We start from the raw sequence: 18,934 nt of genomic DNA, 5'->3' as shown, positions 1-18,934 counted from the left end.
AGACGTTTATGGAAGGCTAAACGTGCATGTGTGTCTTAGGCCCTTCATTGATGTAATTATATTCATATCCTCAAAAAATGTTTGCTTGTAGTTTTTATTCCTAAAACATGTGAACGTGTTAGTCAAACTAAAAATGGTGCAATTTTAAACTTCTCAGAATCAAACTAACATATAAAGTATGGTAGGTCAGCAGAAGAAAAACCATGTGACCCACTGGGCTGTTCAGTGGGTCACATGGTACGTTCAGTGGTCTGATTCGACTTAGAACAACAATGATAACTGTTTCTTTTTACATTATGCTGTAATTATAAAGAGAGTTTTGGCTCTTGTAGCCGTCACCAGGGGCGTTGCTAGGCATGCAGCTGTACGGGGGCCCAGGCCCCCAGCAGGAACCCCACCACCAACACAGCCATACTGTATACAGAAAATAAGCCTGTACTGGAAGTATAAGAACATTTATTCAAATGTGCATGAACATCAACAGGTTTAACAGAGCTACAGGATATCCAAGCAAATAAAAACACTTTTGAGTTCAGCCATTTAGCTTTTCAATTCCTCCTTCTGTAGCTCATCAAACATAATCAAGTCAGCCTTTTACAAGAGGAAATATTACTAAAAAACACAGTATGCCCACTGTTACAACTTTCAACAGATAAAAAATAATGAACAATATTTCAGTCCAGGTACTGAACATGTTCTAATCTTACTGTAGCACAGTCAATAAATACTTCTACAAGAGGGAATATTGTAAAATAAAAAGTCAAAACCTTAATTTAAGAGTCCCTGATATGGTCTGATAAGTTATTCCCCTGATTGAGTAGCCTTTTAAACTAGCCTACCCACATTTTAGTCACTTCTCACAGTCTACCCACATATCAGTCGTAACTTAGTCTGAAAGATGTCTATGGGAGTTTTTACAGGAGCACAACGCATGTTTACAGGGGCACGTGCCCCGGTAAAAAGTGTCTGGTGACGGGCCTGGCCGTCACTAGCCTGGCTGACGCGTCCACAATCTCGATGAGATGGTGGTCTGGGAACTAGGTGTGCATTTTCTCGTATTTGAGGCGTGGTTTACGAATGCCTAGAGCCGTTTATTGGGCGCTACGAATGTCTATCAAATGACGTCAGGTTCTTCCCATGCTGCTTTGCGCGCGATTCATAGCCAATTGTATCACTTATACCAGATGACGACAGAAATTCGACGAGGAAGAAGAAAAAAATGGAAAATAAAAGTAAACTTGCGCTCTAAGCTACTCAAATTGACAACAAAGTAGGCCTATATGCTATATTCTACATGAATTTTTATGTTGTAGAGTTGTGAATTTATTTTAATAATGGAGAAATTGAGCAGCCTTGCTTTGTTGTCTACAGTAGTAGATCAACCCTCATCTTACTTTGAAGCTCCCGGCTCCCAGAAGTGACGTCAACGAAGCTTTAGCAGCAGAAAAGCTATCAGGCTTGTGTTGATGATAATAATAAACTCCTGGACTATGTACAAACTTCCAAATGCATCGTTTGGTGAGTACAGACCATATTTGTACTACTGTATAAGTTTGGTGTCATGGCATATGATTTTAGTGTGGTAATTTTGGAGATACTGCCAGGGTCCGTTAGCGCTTGTACTAAGCTATTCGGGATAACTCGGTAACTCAGCTGATGTTCAGCCAAGATCGGAAAAACTTCGGGTGGGCTACTTGGCTGGATGTCACGGTTCAAATGACCCTAGGGTTAATCTACTCCGAAACACTTTCTAAGGCTGCATTGAACGGTAACGTTGTGTCCGCTGTCATGTTGGAATAACGCTCTACAAGCGTCGTCATCGTCTTGCTCCCCCGCGTCGTTCTGTGATTGGTTCCCAAACTCTAGCAAAAATAAGGGCGGTGGTTTCCAGGCTGACTTTGCAGTGAGAATGAAATCGAGCGCAAAGCAGCATGGGAATTCCCAGGCTAGGCCGTCACACTAAAGACTCTAGCATGGTTGCCGCGTCTGCTAGCGCGAGCGGTGTTGATGACGTCACGATTTCGTGCCGGTTATATATAGTGGCGCAAATCGATGCGTCAGTCGTTGCAGTTTTCTCCGTCACAGAGGTGTCGCTGCTACGTGAAGGTTACCGCTACTCTACAACGAAGAAAGTCGAGAAGAAAACAATGAAGAGTAGGAACACTGTCATCAATAGCCCCTTTCACACTGAGGAAGAACCCGCGTTTAATTCGCGAATTTAGCGTGTCCGCTGTTCCTTTCACACTGCCGACCCGGGCTGCCGCGTCAGCTCGACTCGCCTTTCGACCCACGTCAGACCCTAGTGTTTTTGCCGAGCCGAGTTTGGTGTGAACGCAATTGACACGGGTCGGACGTGGGCGTGGCGTGACGTGAGGAGTTTAAAAGACAGAATGGACAGCTGATTCAGAACAACAGCGACAGGTGAGGACAAGTTTCACTCTGTTTTATCCTACAAATAGTTCGAGGGGACGAAGTGGCAATTTGGACCCGCTAAGGTAGCGTATCTCAGTGTGAAAGGGGCTATGGATGCTGCTGCAGTATCTGGATAATTTACATTTTTTAATTCAGTTAATAGAGGTGAAGGTTTGAAGCCCCCGGCATCAGTCTCTTGCTGTGTGTACACTAAGAGCGACCTACGCTGCCTGGTAGCGGAGGTCGCTGGAGAAGCTTCGCTTGAGAATTTGCTTTGGTAGCTATGGTAGCTCGTGACGTCACATTTAGAATGTTAAATTCTTAAAGGTCCCGCGGCTGTGCAGCACCCCCGCGAAAAAGAACATGAGAAAAGAGAGGGCAGGGATCCAAATAAACGTGTTGTTATTTACAATTTGTTATACAAGATATACATCAAGTTACAAATGATGTAAAACTACATTAGGTACACCTGAGAAGAGCAGGAATAGCAGAGGCAGCTGTGAAAAAGAAACTAAATTCGAAATAAAATCCAAAATAAATCCGAAATAAAACGTAATTGCAGTGAGAAAGGTATGCGTGGGGTTACTACACTATTGTATTGAAGCACTCGACACAGCAATTGCTACAGTCTCAGGATTAAACGACTATTGTTTGGATAGGAACCAAAGTTTACACGTTTGTTTCCGCGAACCCCGCGGATTGTCGGACCCCTACAATCTGTGGATTGTCATTGGTTTTCGCCGAAACGCGTCATAGCTCATTACCATAAAGTTAGCTTGAGTTTAATCGCTGGAATCAGCTCTGGTAGCGCAGTTCGCTCACCCTCCATAGAGAAATAATGATTTCCGGCGCTCAGGTAGTGTAGGTCGCTCTTGGTGTACACGCAGCATCTGCCCTCTTCTTTGCCTTCAGGCATCTGTCCCGTAGCTTCTTCCACACATTCTTACAGAACTCTCCCTCTTTCCCCAAAGTTCTGCCATTCTCTGTCCACCAGTTTGGGGAGTTTACGTGCTCCCTGTGCTGTTTCCCTGCAGTTTCGTACAGCTGCCTGTACAAACGCACCTCCTCACTCAGCCCGGTCTCACATCGGTCCATCCGGTCTGTCGTTCTTGGCGCAGCCAAGTTACAGAAATCATCTGGTGCACGACAACGCGCTGCGCCGTCTTTTCAAGGCAAAGCGCCAGGCCTGACATGTCATTTTGACGTCACGGTGCGACACCGCCGTGAGCGACTCGTCAACTGTAACTCCAGCTTAAAGTTTTCCAAATGACTGACAAACCGCAGCGTTCTCCTGGCAAATAAAAACATCCCCATGAAGAAGGCTGCTTTGGTAAGCAGGTGGCCTCTGTGTTGGCCTGACCAGGGTGAACCCTTTATCTCCTCTGGTGGTAGGACAGATGCAAGTGGATGAAGGAGGTGCAGAAAATCGATTGATCTGCAGCGACGTCAGCCTCCGGGGGGTTTTGTAGACACTAAAATGACGAGGTAAACAAAAAAACTGTCGTCTGAAACCGGAGCAGACGAGCGTGACTCAGCAGAAATGAGATAACAGAAGCAGTCAGAGACTGAATAGCTCACCAAGGCTTGAAATAAATAAAAAACAATCAGCAGCTCATCACCTCTACTTGAGTCATGTGTTCTAACACATTTTGGGTTAATTATGAAGCTTTGACTTGTGACATAACATAGAAACAACCCAAAAGACTCACTGCTAGCAGCAACAAAGGGTGACGGAAAGTCTCAGAGATTCGCCTTTTAGTGAAATAACCGACATGCAGAAGCTGTGAAGGTTAAACTTAGAGTTTAAAAAGCTGCCTGCAGATCTTTTAATACAGTCACTGATGCTGTTCATTCTCTGCTTGTGCTTCAGGGGGTTTCCATCATTATTTAACATGCTTAAAGCGCCTGCTCTGGTCAGCTATAAGAACATGTTCCAGCAGCATATTTAGGACAGTATGGATTTAAAGGGACAGTTCGCCTCTTCTGACATGAAGCTGTGTAACATCCCATATCAGCAACATCATTTCTGAACATGTTCTTACCCCCTGCTGCGTCCTGTGAGCAGAGTTCCAGCCTCGTTTTGGTGTTGATGAAGGTAGTCCGGCTAGTTGGCTGGGGTTTAAAAAATAAAGCGTTTTGCTTCTTTCTGATATATAATGTTTTACAGTAAGAACATCTGTGCCATAAACTTCTGTATAGAGTAACGTGGCAGCGGCGGCTCTTTATTGATCTGACATTCGGGCATAAATCCTGAATTTATAGATAAATCCCATCCTGCTTCATCCATTCCACAGCTAGTTTTTTACAGTCTTTGGCATCATTGCATCCAGGTTTCAACAGACTCGCTGATGGTTTGAAGTTATCTTGAAAAACGCAGCATTTCCTTCCATACTGGTGTGCCCGTCAGCGTGCACGTGATGAAAAGGAAAAGCATTTTGAAAGCTTTTCTTACAGGCAGTTTTTGGTGGAAAAGCAGCTGAAGTTACGATTTTAGATTTTAAAGAAAGAAAAATAACGTTTGTGTATCTAAAAGACAGTTTTTCAAGAAACAGACTAATTTTGATATCGATTTGCTGTTAATCACAGACTAGAGAACAAAAATAAAAGCCATAGAAAAATGCTTCTTTGCGTTTTTTTCTTATTTTTGGAGCAACGATACGAAGAATCACTGCTTTTAACAAGAGGTTTATTTGTCTCTTAATGGTAAAAGTACACACATTTTAAAAATTAATGACACAGCATATATTACAGTCCCTCCAGGAAATTTACACAAATTCAACAGATTTTTTTCGTGCATAATTGGGAGTTTATTGCAAATTTTCCACAAAAATGGTAAAAATAATTGGGTTTAAGTGACTGCCAACTCCCACCTGCAGGTGGCAGTGTTTCTCACTTGTACTACCCTGCAGCTTCAGCCTTACTCGATGTTAAATTATAGTCCGTGATCGATACGGCGGGGAATAAAAAGTCACATTTACCAGCACACCTTGCATTAAGGTGCTTGACCACCAAAGGAAGAAATATCACAAAATATTTCTAAAGCAGCACCACAAAAATCTGTGATTTTGATTGGAAATTTTTTTTTTTTTAAAAAACACAAAAATAATGCTAAATCCTGCAGGGACCGGTTTACATTTCTAAACTGGGCGGTAGAGATGGCTTGCATTTACACATTTTTAATAAAATACAGTGAAAATTAAGAAAAGGCTCGTTTTTATCTGATGGTACAGCGGCCTCCATCTGCCTGAAGCTGTAAAATATCAGATATTATGCTTTTCTATGTAAATACTGACTGTTTAGCTCGACTTCAGAAAAGGTTTGCTAAAAAATGAGCCGTCAGATGTTCATTAATGATATTCAGGAGTCACAGATTCATGATTTAAGTGATCAAACTGAGTAAAGAAGCTCTTTGTATCCATCCACTGGCCCAAAAGTAGTGCCTTTAAAGACCGATCTGAGCCAGAATCAGACCTGCTGATGATTATCTGCCATCAGGCTGTTGTTTTGTTGTTGTCCTTCTAAAGGAAATGTGCTCATTCAATCCCCAACTTTCCCTTTTACACGTCGAAGTGTCCACGAGCAAAAGATGCTCCACATGTAAGGGGAAGCTGTGTTTTTCATCTGTTCAGACTTCCCCTTTAAAAATAAAGAGTTAAATGTTACGATATTCTACTGCAGCGGGCTGACAGACTGCAGAACAACAGCTGATGTGTTTGTTTAAGATAAGAGAGCAGCAGATAATCAAATCAAACCGCATCAATAAACACGGGAGATAACAGCTGCCTCCCCAAATACCTGCAGATAACAGAGAAGGTTCCAGAGAAACGCTACTGAATCCCAATATAAATGCATGCATTTCTGCTGGGAAACAACACCATAAATAATGCACTGATAAGCACATCTGCTCATGTATATATGCACAGAACATTAGCTAGCTGTTAGCTCGGTTTACGGAGAAAAGACGAGTTTAAAAAAGGAAACTCTTCTTTTTTTGTTTGTTTTTTTAAAAAATACCTGGAAAAATTACAGTTACACGTCCTGAAACTGCAAAAAAAAACAATCTTTTTTCATAAAAATCTTATTTACAGATTTCTTCACCTCCACTGGAAGTTTTACAGTCTTCAGAAACAGGCTCGCAGAGGTTTAAGCTCCATAAACACCACGCTGGATCCGTTTCCTGCCACGTTCTGTTAGAATAAATACTGTGATAGTCTCGGTTTGATGTCTTCAGCTGAAGCTGAAACTTCAGGAAGCGTCAGAGGACGGGCAGCAGAGGAAGAAGCAGCATCAGGAACAGGAAGTAGAAGGCCGGAACGGTCCCGACGGCCGAGGAACGATACCAACGCACCTCCGCCTCCGAGTCATCTGGAGTGGAAGGAAAGCAGAATAATCATCATCCATCACTTCTTATTTCTGTTGCAGTTTCCTTAACAAACCCTGCTGCTAATGTTCGTGTCATTTATCAAGCTTTCAGGAGAAAAAAGGTTTAATTTTCTGTACAGTAGATGGTATCTTAGATCCTTTTTAAAGCTTTTAGGAGGAATAAAGCTTAATTTTCTGTACAGTAGATGGTATCTTAGATCCTTTTTAAGGCTTTTAGGTGGAAAAAGGTTTAATTTTCTGTTCAGTAGATGGTATCTTAGATCCTTTTTAAAGCTTTCAGGAGAAAAAAGGTTTAATTTTCTGTACAGTAGATAGTATCTTAGATCCTTTTTAAAGCTTTTAGGAGGAAAAAGGTTTAATTTTCTGTACAGTAGATAGTATCTTAGATCCTTTTTAAAGCTTTCAGGAGAAAAAAGGTTTAATTTTCTGTACAGTAGATAGTATCTTAGATCCTTTTTAAAGCTTTTAGGAGGAAAAAGGTTTAATTTTCTGTACAGTAGATAGTATCTTAGATCCTTTTTAAAGCTTTCAGGAGAAAAAAGGTTTAATTTTCTGTACAGTAAATAGTATCTTAGATCCTTTTTAAGGCTTTTAGGAGAAAAAAGGTTTAATTTTCTGTACAGTAGATGGTATCTTAGATCCTTTTTAAAGCTTTTAGGAGAAAAAAGGTTTAATTTTCTGTACAGTAGATGGTATCTTAGATCCTTTTTAAGGCTTTTAGGAGAAAAAAGGTTTAATTTTCTGTACAGTAGATGGTATCTTAGATCCTTTTTAAAGCTTTTAGGAGAAAAAAGGTTTAATTTTCTGTACAGTAGATAGTATCTTAGATCCTTTTTAAAGCTTTTAGGAGAAAAAAGGTTTAATTTTCTGTACAGTAAATAGTATCTTAGATCCTTTTTAAAGCTTTTAGGAGAAAAAAGGTTTAACTTTCTGTACAGTAGATGGTATCTTAGATCCTTTTTAAAGCTTTTAGGAGAAAAAAGGTTTAACTTTCTGTACAGTAGATGGTATCTTAGATCCTTTTTAAAGCTTTCAGGAGAAAAAAGGTTTAATTTTCTGTACAGTAGATGGTATCTTAGATCCTTTTTAAAGCTTTTAGGAGAAAAAAGGTTAAATTTTCTGTTCAGTAGATGGTATCTTAGATCCTTTTTAGAGCTTTTAGGAGGAAAAAGGTTTAATTTTCTGTACAGTAGATGGTATCTTAGATCCTTTTTAAAGCTGTTATCTTGTACCTCTTTTAGCTGTAATGGTACTCCACTTTCCCTAAACAGAGCAGCTCTTATCTCATCTCTACACGCACTCCTTGAGTTCCCTGAGATGCAGGTTTATCTCTGGGATGTGACGAGGGAGGCCGCGCTCCTGCAGCCTGAGCTGTGACAAATCCTCCATATTAGCTCAGAACTGGCATTACATAAATCAATCTAAACAGACGTTAATGTGCTGGAGTGAAATAGGCTGTATTTGATTGGACTATAACTGAATTTGTTCCTTTTTTTCTGCGAGGAGCCCTTTTGTTGTAAAGCTTAAGGCATACATGAAGTTTAAACTCTTATAAAAACAAAGATTCTTGAACCAACAAATTGTAAAAAGTACAAAAAGTAGTCCCCTGATAACGGTGGAAGGAGTGCGTTCCTTTCAGCTCTAAATCAGATGCAGTTTGAGGCCTGAGAGGCAAAGCCCAGAAAAAAGGAGTTGAGGTTGTGAGTTTGTGGCTTTCTCTGTTGGCTGAAGGAGGGAAAGAGGTTTGCATATTGGGATAAAAAGCCTTGAATTGTAAATGAGAGGGTGGAGCCACCATTTGCACCCAGAGGTACCTGCATTGTCTGAAAGATGAAAAGTGTGAACGATGCTTTTTTTGAAGTGACTGATGGGCGTCAATAGCTGCCCCACACCTCGGTGGAGAGCCGCCTTCAATCAGCCGTGCAACACCTCGGCTGATGAAAGGAAAAATATCAACTCTAAAAAAGCTCTAAAGTTTCACCATAAAAAGGTGTTAAATATCCCTGCACTCTGGCCCAGGCTCAGGCCGTGAGCTGAAGACAAAGTCGGCATCTTACCGCAGTCTTTGTGGAAGACGTGAGGGAAGCAGTGCAGGACGCCGTAACCACAGCGACAGTAGGAGCAGCCCTTCTGCACCCACTCACCGTGAGGGATGAAGTCACAGCTCCTGGAGACAGACGGAGAAGAAACCACTTAGAATATGCAATATATTACAATATGCGTTCAAAAGAGGCAGTGATGGGGCGGTCGGTGGCGTAGTGGGTTAAGCAGCCGCCCCATGTACAGAGGCTACAGTCCTCGCTGCAGCTGGCCCCGGTTCGAGTCCCGCACCGAGCGGCCCTTTGCTGCATGTCTCCCCTCTCTCTCTGCCCCTTGTATTCCTGTCTCTCTCCAACTGTCCTATGATTAAAGGCATAAAAAGCCCCAAAAAAATTATTAAAAAAAAAAAAAAAAAAAAAAAGAGGCAGTGATACGAAGGGAGAGAAAATAGGGCCAAGCGATTGTGAGGTCTGACTTTTTCCTGGAGAACCATTTTGTGATGCAAATGTATTACTCTGTTGAACGCATATTGTTCTGAGAAGCAAAACGCTTTATTTTTTAAACCCCAGCCAACTAGCCGGACTACCTTCATCAACACGTAAACGAGGCTGGAACTCTGCTCACAGGACGCAGCAGGGGGCAAGAAGATGTTCAGAAATGATGCTGCTGATATGGGATGTTACACAGCTTCATGTCAGAAGAGGCGAACTGTCCCTTTAAGTTACTTTCTTACGTTCTTTTAAAGAACACCTGGGCTGTGTTCGAAACCACATACTACATCCTACATACTACATACTGCATACTACATACTACATACTGCATACTCATCGATCAGACAGTATGCAGAGCGTTTACCCACAATGCATTTCGCTCCTGCCTGAGCCGAAATCAGCCGGCTTGAAGCTGATTTCTCTTAAGCTCTAAACTCTGTAAACTTTAGCAACATTAGAAACATTTTCAGGTGAGAAAGTAGTCGTTTAGATCCCCAACGTGTTGAAAACCTGACAAAATACCGGCTGTTTACAATTTTGTTCCCACGAATTCGGCGCTACTAAAGCTAGCCGCAGTGAGCAACGCACTTCCTGTTATTTTCACAAAATAAAATACCCGTTGCCTTTTATCATAGGGAAAGCCATTACCATACAATTGGTGCTTTTGTTTTGAAAACAGGAAGTGAACCTACCCTCGTTGTAGCTAGCTTGAAACTGCCGTTTTGACAGGAAATGACGATCGGCGACGTCACGTTACGTTGCATCTTGGGTAGTTTGAGTATGAGTAGTAACCTCATTATGCATACCCAACATTTCAGAGAATCTAGTATGCATCCGGAGACTTCTCGCTTACTCAAACTCGCATACTAACTCAGAAAGTTAGTATGAGTAGTAGGAGAAGTATGCGGTTTGGAACACAGCATAAGAAGATGTTCATAAATGATGTTGCTAATATGGGATGTCATACAGCTTCATGTCAAAAGAGGCGAACTGTCCCTTTAACAGTAACAGCTGCTGGGTTCTCGGTCTTCTCAGAGTCACTTTGTTCCAGATAAATCTAACTGTAGAACTTAACTCGCACGTTTATACGACACCAGAAAAATGAAACCGAGTTTCTCACAACACACCCAGATGATGTTGAAGGTGGAATCCCTCCTGAATGATTTTTATAGGAACAGTGACCAAAGCAGCTCCGACATTTTGCTTTGTTACATTTAGACATTCTGCTCTGATAAAATCCTAATTCTAAAGCTGCAGCATCACACAGATATCAGTCAGAAACCGGTCAGATCGAGCTGAAACCCCACTGAGTGACGCCTGCCGACTGAACGCAGCAGGTTCCTCACTGACCTGATGCGGGTGTCGTACTCGCAGCTCCTCCCGGTGAAGAGCGGCGGGCAGGCGCAGAAGCTGCCCAGGATGCAGGTTCCTCCGTTCTTACAGCAGCTGCGGCTCTGCTCGGCACCTTAAAGACAGAGAGAGTTCACGTAGAATGAGCGTGCACGTCCACCTTAAAGACAGAAAGAGTTCACGTAGAATGAGCGTGCACGTCCACTTCACTCTCAGAAAATAAAGTACAGAATGTACCTTTAGGGGTACGATGGCTTGTCCCTGGGGCAGTACCCTCAGAAGGTAGTTTTGTACCCTTTGTACCTAACAGAGACCAATCTTGTACCTCTGGTGGCAATTTTGTACCCTTACACTGGAAAAAATCAAAGTCTTACCAAGTATATTTGTCTCATTTCTAGTTAAAATATCTCATTACACTTAATATAAGACACAACTGCCTAACAAGCACCATTTCAGCCAGATATAGGGACTTGTTTTAATACAATACATCTGGAATATCTTGTTAAATGAAAAAGTCTTGAAAACAAATTGTTTTGAGTCGGATTTCATATGAAACAAGCTTTTTTTTTTACATTTGAAGAGGTTTTTAAGCTAATTTCAAGATCACTTTTATCTCAAAAGTCCTAAATATCACATTTTATTTCAAGAAATCTGGACAAGCCGATTTTCACTAGTTCCATTGGCAGATTTTTTTGCTTATTTCAAGCAAAAATGTCTCGTATTTGTTGTTTTTTTACTTATTTTTGGAGGGGCATTTTTTCCAAGTAGCCTAACAAAGACAGTCTATTGTACCCCAGCATGTAGAAAAAAAGGTAGATATATGTACCTTTTACCACTTGAGTACATATATATGTACCTTTTGGACCCTCAAAAAAGGTACATATAGGTACCCTTAGGTCCAATAATTAACCCTAGGGGGTACTTTAGTATAGATTGTACCTTAGGGGACAAAAGAGGACTCGTACTGTATCCCTGTTTCTGAGTTTTATTTATATAGCGCCAAATACAACAAATGTCATCTCAAGGCGCTTGAATAATAAAGTCCAATTCAAGCCAATTGGAATTCAATTCACTGTAATCATAATTATTTATTAAATTATTATCCCCACAATCAGGTTCTGGTGGCCGTAACGTTCACTGTTACATCACGTGATAAATGAGGCTTCTGATTGGCTGTGTGGGTCAGGTGGGAGCCCCCCACGCCGCCGGCTCTGCCTGTATCTGTGACATGAAGCAGAGCCTCCAGCTGGCAGCACATTCCAGCTGCTCTGCTCCACATCAGTAAACACAGAGAGTCTGAACAAACATCTGAAAACAACAGCAAAACACAAACTCTGGGCTGATTACACCAATCTAACCCGGCCTTTCAAGTCCTTTCAAAGGGGGGGCTGGCCTCATAATGCACAGAATATTCTGAAAAAAGAAAATTATGTCAAAGCTTCGCACTATTTCCACATTTTCTGTCACGTACAGTAACCAAAAGGTCATTTAAAAACTTAAAGTCAAAAGGATTCTCTGTGTTTTCACCTCAGAATTAAACAGAAATCCATTCAAATTGTTTCTACTTTATCTTTTCCTTAAAGACGTCTTCCCCTCGGGAGACAAACAGTCTGTTTGAGGTAAACTGCTGAATTCCGCCTCCATCTGTGCATGCAGAGGCGACCTGTGAACTTACTGTGAGTGAGGCCGATGAAGGGCAGGACGCCACTGGCGTCGCGGTGTTTACGGTCCCCGCTGTTTGGCGAGCTCACCTGGGTAAACTGACCCAGGAAGTCCCGGGAGGCCAGGGAGGCTTTCACCCCCGGGGCAGAAGAGGAGGGCAGGGAGGCTTTCACCCCCGGGGCAGAAGAGGAGGCCAGGGAGGCTTTCACCCCCGGGGCAGAAGAGGAGGCCAGGGAGGCTTTCAGCCCCGGGGCAGAAGAGGAGGCCAGGGAGGCTTTCAGCCCCGGGGCAGAAGAGGAGGGCAGGGAGGCTTTCACCCCCGGGGCAGAAGAGGAGGGCAGGGAGGCTTTCAGTCCCGGGGCAGAAGAGGAGGGCAGGGAGGATGAGCTCTGGCCTCCGCCACATTCGTTTCCTTCACATTCTGTCAATTAAAAAGGCAAGAAAGTCAGATTTTATGTTGTTTTTTTTTTAATTAAAACAGTGGGATGATTAAATGTCACAACACGCTGACTCTAAAGAGGAAATGAGGTGATGTTGGTGACTAGCTGCATGAAAACACACTTTATATTCCTTAAATCATTAAGTTTACATTTAAGTGTGATAGATTACAGTGAAAAAGTGACATTTTTAAATCATTTTATAGCTTAAATGTGTCCTGTAATTTATTTGGATCGGCTTCCATCTGTGCAAAATAAAGAAAAAAACGCAGGAATAATGTGTTAAATCCAGCTGGACAGAAGCAGAAAGTGTTGCGCTGACCTGAGGCCGGAGGGCCGGCGGCCCCCCGCAGACACATCAAAGCGCAGAGCGCGAGCCTGAAAGCAGACAAACAATAAGAAACAATAAGAAACAATAACAGAAATAACAGAATTAAACATTTCTCTCACTTTCCTAAAGTCCCACAGCTCACCTGAACATGTGCGCCATCCTACCGCAGGGTGGGTTTTATTTTACAGGCACTTTCCAGACGTTTCCTCAGGTTCACACAAGGAAATAAACAGTAAATAATAATTAAAAAAATAAAATTAAAATTAAAAACCGTGAGATAAAATCCTTCCTTGAATGTATCGGAAAATATTTCCAAAAAATACACTTCTGTGGCTCCCAGAAGTCAGAAGGTGAATATGTTCATAAATGTTGAAAAGAAAACATTAAAAATCAAGAACTTCTGCATAAAACCGCGTTTTCTTTGACTTTGACTCCACTTCTTAATATTTCCCAGAGCTCAGAAACATGGAAGCCGCCCAGGATCCTCCTCAGGAGCAGTGAACCTCCTCAGTCTGCTGCTTCCTCTGCTTCCTCTGGGTTCCCTGCCTCCTCCAAACCGCTCCATGTCAGCTCTCCAGGTGATTCTGCCCCAGGGGGCGGGGCCGCCGGAGCCACGCCCACAACCACACGCTCTGTTTCTGTCTGTCTGAGGGTCGGAATCAACAACGATGGAAACCGGTGTCACCACAGAAGAAGTGATGCAGAAACAGGAGGCGCGGCGGTGCCGTCAGAACTTTACAGGATCGTGTTTTCCATTTCAGCAGAAAGGCAGAAACCTTTGTTATTTAAAAAGGATGAAAAAAGCAGGCATTCTTCACAGATTTCCTTATTTCACCTCATTTTAAAACCTTTTCAAGCCTTTTTAAGATTAATTATAATAACTTCCTCATTTTAAAACCTTTTTAAGATTAATTATAAGGATTAATTATAATAGTTTCCTCACTTTAAAACCTTTTTAAGCCTTTTTAACATTAATTATAAGGGCTTCTTTAGAGGATGTTCATCCAATAGTTTCCCTTTTAAATCAAATCAACTTTATTTGTAGCACATTTCATGTACAAAACAGTTCAAAGTGCTTTACATAAAATAAAAGCATTGCAGCAGGGAGTGGAAGAAGCATTAAAAATACATGAAAGAATATAAAGAGAAACAAATAAAATCATTTAAATTAATTTAAAAACAAGCAACAGTCCAGATAAGTTGAAAGATACCGTCCAGATTTCATGCATAGACACATGAGAAAAGAAATAAAGATTAAATTAAGGGCTTCTTTTGAGGATGTTCATCCAATAGTTTTAACAGCAGTTTTTTTTTTGTTTTACTTTGTTTCCTGTTCCCGGCTGTAACTAGCGGCCTCTGAGCAGCACCTCTGCTCTCTGTGCTCGTCTCAGTTAACTTTTTGGTCATTTGTTAGTCATGTTAACTTTAGATTTAAGGACGTGGAACGTCCCTTTTGTCCCCCTCTCTGTACTGATGTCCTCTCCCTGTTTCTCACCCACTGAAGCCGCCTCCCTTCCACGTCTCCCTGCTACGTGGGAACCCCCCCTGCATCACCTCTGCGCCCCCCCGCCTGTTCATACACATGTATATTAACCACCCAGCCCTACTTTCACATGTTAATGACCCCGCTGCTGCCAGGAAACCCACCTCTGCGGATAAAAAACACTTTCTCTTAAGAAGCTTTTCGTGTATTACTGGTTTCATTCTCACATTTTTCTTCTTTCTGTCCCAGAAAAAAATGAAGCATTCTTCTCAAAATGTTCATTTAACTTCTTTCTTTGGCCGATATGTGCAGATGATTTGATCTGCTCCTGATTGTCTTTCAGACTATTTATTAAAACAACATTTATTTCAAACTAAAGTGCTGATTTCACTTCCTGCAAAGTGCATTTTGGAGTTAAACGTTTGCTCACGCAGGAGGAGAAACCAGCTTTAAGCAGGCGGTTGTCCAATAACCGGGAGGTTGGCGGATAGATTCCCACTCCAACCACTCAAAGGTGTGTGAAACTGACGGCTGGAGGGGTGGCAGTGCCACTCAGGGAGCTGCCCGTTAGCAAGGCAGCGTCCCCCTATGTTGCCTTGCATGTTTCTCTCCCTTCGTATCACTGCCTGCTGTGCAGACCGAAGTGCAGAGCGAGCAGCAAACAGCGTAACAGGCGCGGCAGGCAGTGATACGAAGGGAGAGAAAATAGGGCCAAGAGATTGTGAGGTCTGACTTTTTCCTGGAGAACCATTTTGTGATGCAAATGTATTACTCTGTTGAACGCATATTGTTTTGAGAAGCAAAACGCTTTATTTTTTAAACCCCAGCCAACTAGCCGGACTACCTTCATCAACACCAAAACGAGGCTGGAACTCTGCTCACAGGACGCAGCAGGGGGTAAGAAGATGTTCAGAAATGATGCTGCTGATATGGGATGTTACACAGCTTCATGTCAGAAGAGGCGAACTGTCCCTTTAAGATTTCTCCGGCTTGTTTTTGTGCTTCCAATGAAAGAATCGGGCTAACAGTTGCAGTGCGTTTTTAGATTCTCTTCGCCAAACATTCTCCTTCAGACTCGCTCCACAGCTGATCCCGGTGACAGACTGATCCATGATTCCAGGCGTAACTTTTATAAAAAGTGTTTGCATTAATGCAGTGTTCGGTTTAACATTTGGAAACATTTGGAGAAGAAGGTGAAACTTGTGTGCAGGCCTGTGTCTGCTCCTCTTTCACATGCAGATGTCCTGCTGAGTCCCTCCTGCTGCGGATTAGCATGAGATCAGACGCATTGTGATGCTGCACAGATTACAAAATACCCATTTCCACCTCTGATTGTCCCTCTGTGGTCAAAGCAGAGGCAGATTAGCAGAGGTGGCCGAGGGGGGGGGGGGCTCTGAGGACTCAGGTGGCATTTAGCAAAGAATCTTAAAGGGACAGTTCGCCTCTTCTGACATGAAGCTGTATGACATCCCATATCAGCAACATCATTTATGAACATCTTCTTAATGTCGCTAAATATTTGTTTATTTTATTTTATTTTGTAAAAGTCTGTTGCTCAAAGGCTTTTATTCTGTAAAAGTCTGCTGCTGTCTGCTGTGGAACAGGAAAAGAAAGTAATCGGCGGATCCACCAAACATGGAGAAGGGTACGGAACTTTTACTCGGCCATTTTCATTTTAAAGTTCTTCCAGACGGCGGAGTCGACAGAACCAAAGTCATCTGTAAACACTGCCAAGTTGAATTGTCTTCTCAGCGTAGTAGTTCCAGTCTAAAATATCACTTAAAGGCAAAACACACAACTGATAGCAGCAAGTCATTCAAGGAAACAGACAGTGGAGCGAGGCTTCTACATAAAAACTACAGAAAGATGCTGATGTTAAAAGTGTGTTTGCACAACAAATGTTATGGCACTTTCATTCATATGGCAGCACATTTAAAATAAAGCTAAATGCTAAAAGCTATACGCTACTTTTGGATTCATTTTTGGATTCTGCGTACAAATGAGATTAATCGTGATTAATCAGGGAAATCATGTGATTAATTAGATTAAACATTTTAATCGTTGCCCAGCCCTAGTTTTTTCTTCTTTGTGAAACATCAGTTGTTCAAACCAGAAGAAAAAAAACGTTCATTTTTGTTTTTCTCTTTAAAGAGTTTACATCGATTAAAAATAAGTCAAAAGGAAAATAACATGCATGAATTCCACCTTAAATTAAGTGGAAAATTAAAAGCAAAGCAATCTTCAGGCACTAAAAATGTGCAGAAACACAAACACTTGGTGACCTTCAGTTTCTTTACTGCATTATATATGAAAACTGATCCTCCTGCAGCCGGGGCTTCTCGTCTCTTTTACCCCCCCAACGCACCTTTCTGCACCTTTCTGCAGCTTCCTGCTCTGCAGTGATTGGCCCATCGGCTCGCGGCAGCCTTTGTGGAGCTCTGAGATGGACACATCTGATGTAAGAACTGATTTAAAAATGGACTTTTCCTCACCGGAAGCCTGTTTAGCTGCAGCTGCTTTGTTTAGAATAAGCATTAAATAAGGAGACACAAAACATTAGTTCTGCTATGAAAGAGGAATAAGTGAGAAACAGGACGGATAAGCAGAGGGTTAGTTTAATCTCTCCTTTGTGAGGTCAGTTAAAGGAAGTTCACGGCTCGGATAGAAGAAGCTGATAAAAAGCACGGAGCATGTGATCCGTCTTTAGTTTCTCTCCACTTTCTGTCGGTGGGGCTTTCACTCTGAGAGGATTGCACCATGTGAAACCTGGGGAAATTAAAGTTGACGTTTGGAGGGATTGGAGCAGATTTGAGGAGCTGCGGGGTGCAGAGCTCTGAACAGAGAGGCAGCAGCAGGAGGCCGGGACACATGGAGAACAGGTGGAAGAAGAGGAGGAAGAAATGGTGGGATTCCAAACCTTTATAGTTTACAGTCGTAGCAAACAGACAAAGAAACAGATGAAAAATGTCAGAACCAACGGTGGGAAATGAAGACGCAGACGAGGCCTCATACTGAAAGCATGTTTACCTTACAAAGAGTGAGAAACAGCAGCTACATTATGTGTCTTCTGTGTCAACCAAAACAAACGCACATTTCAGCAGAAACTCAACATCTAACTTGAGGAAACATGTAGCGCTAAGTTTCCTAAACTCGTTTTTCCCCCATGGATAGGTGAATGTTTGTTTTTTAGGTTACATATGGGTTACATATGTTTTAAACATTTCCTAAGTCTCTTTTATTTTTTATTGAAGTTCTTGAATTTACCTGGATTATTTTAATTTAAGCTATTTCGTAATTAATTAATTAATTTTAATTTATTTTATCAATTGGATGAACTCTAATTTGCCTAAAGATGATTATTTAGTATTTTTGTCTGTCTGATTGAATGCTTGCGTTAACAAATAAATCAGACGTTACTCAACAGTTACTCAGTACTTGAGTAGTTTTTTCACCTTTTTTACTCTTACTCAAGTCATTATTTGGATGAATACTTTTTACTTTGACTTGAGCACATTTTTTGGCTGCTCTGCCCACCTCTGGTAAGTGCTGGGTTAAGTACAGAGAGATAAATGCAATGAGGAGCAGCTTAGGTCAGATTAGGGAGGAGCAACACATCCGTCTGCTCTGCTATGAGTCCATTCCAAAGGGAAATAACCATCTCTTTCTGTCATTAATTATGAGGCGTTTCTTAAAGCCTCTGCTGACCTCTACTGGCTGCTCAGTGAAACGCAGAATCAGACGTATTCCACAGTCTGACTCCAGTTGGACACACAGAACGTGCACTAAAGCTCAGGAGAATGAGATTAATGCAACATTCCCAGTGCTGTACACATACGGGACACTTAGCACCACCAGGAGAAACTCATCCATGCATTCATCTCCAGCAGACTCCATCACTGTAACGCTCTTTTAACTGGACTTCCCACAAAGAGCATTAAACATCTGCAGCTCATCCAGAACGCTGCTGCTGGAGTTTTAACCCGGACTAAGAGATCTGAACACATCACAGCAGCTTTAAAATCTTTACTCTGGCTTCCAGTCAGTCACAGAATAGATTTTAAAAGCCTGCTGATGGTTTACAGTCTGTGATGTGTTCAGAGAATATAAAGCCAGCAGAGCTCTTAGATCCAAGGACTCAGGTCAGCTGGTCCAGTCCAGAGTCCAGACTAAACATGGAGAAGCAGCATTTAGCTGTTATGCTGCAAACAAGTGGAACAAACTGCCAGTGGAGATTAAACTTTCACCAAATGGAGACATTTTTAAATCCAGGTTAAAGACATTTCTGTTCTCATGTGTCTATGCATGAAATCTGCACGATATCTTTGAACTTATCTGGACTGTTGCT

General features: G+C 41.9%; 1 protein-coding gene across 1 annotated transcript; it reads right to left on the bottom strand.

Moving 5' to 3' along the window:
- Positions 1 to 6,667: 6,667 nt before the first annotated feature.
- On the bottom strand, positions 6,668 to 12,963 carry tdgf1 (teratocarcinoma-derived growth factor 1). Its single transcript, XM_075456502.1, has 6 exons — positions 12,948 to 12,963; positions 12,583 to 12,684; positions 12,352 to 12,492; positions 10,677 to 10,791; positions 8,853 to 8,962; positions 6,668 to 6,777 (listed from the first exon to the last, which is right to left on the bottom strand). Exons 1-6 carry the CDS (start codon positions 12,961 to 12,963, stop codon positions 6,668 to 6,670), a joined length of 594 nt encoding a protein of 197 aa, XP_075312617.1.
- Between the last annotated feature and the right edge of the window lie 5,971 nt (positions 12,964 to 18,934).

The sequence above is a fragment of the Odontesthes bonariensis genome, chromosome 22 (assembly GCF_027942865.1).
Source record: "Odontesthes bonariensis isolate fOdoBon6 chromosome 22, fOdoBon6.hap1, whole genome shotgun sequence".
Lineage (NCBI taxonomy): Eukaryota > Metazoa > Chordata > Actinopteri > Atheriniformes > Atherinopsidae > Odontesthes > Odontesthes bonariensis.
The sequence above is the reverse complement of the archived record's forward strand: the minus strand, read 5'-3'. Positions and strand labels throughout refer to the sequence as shown.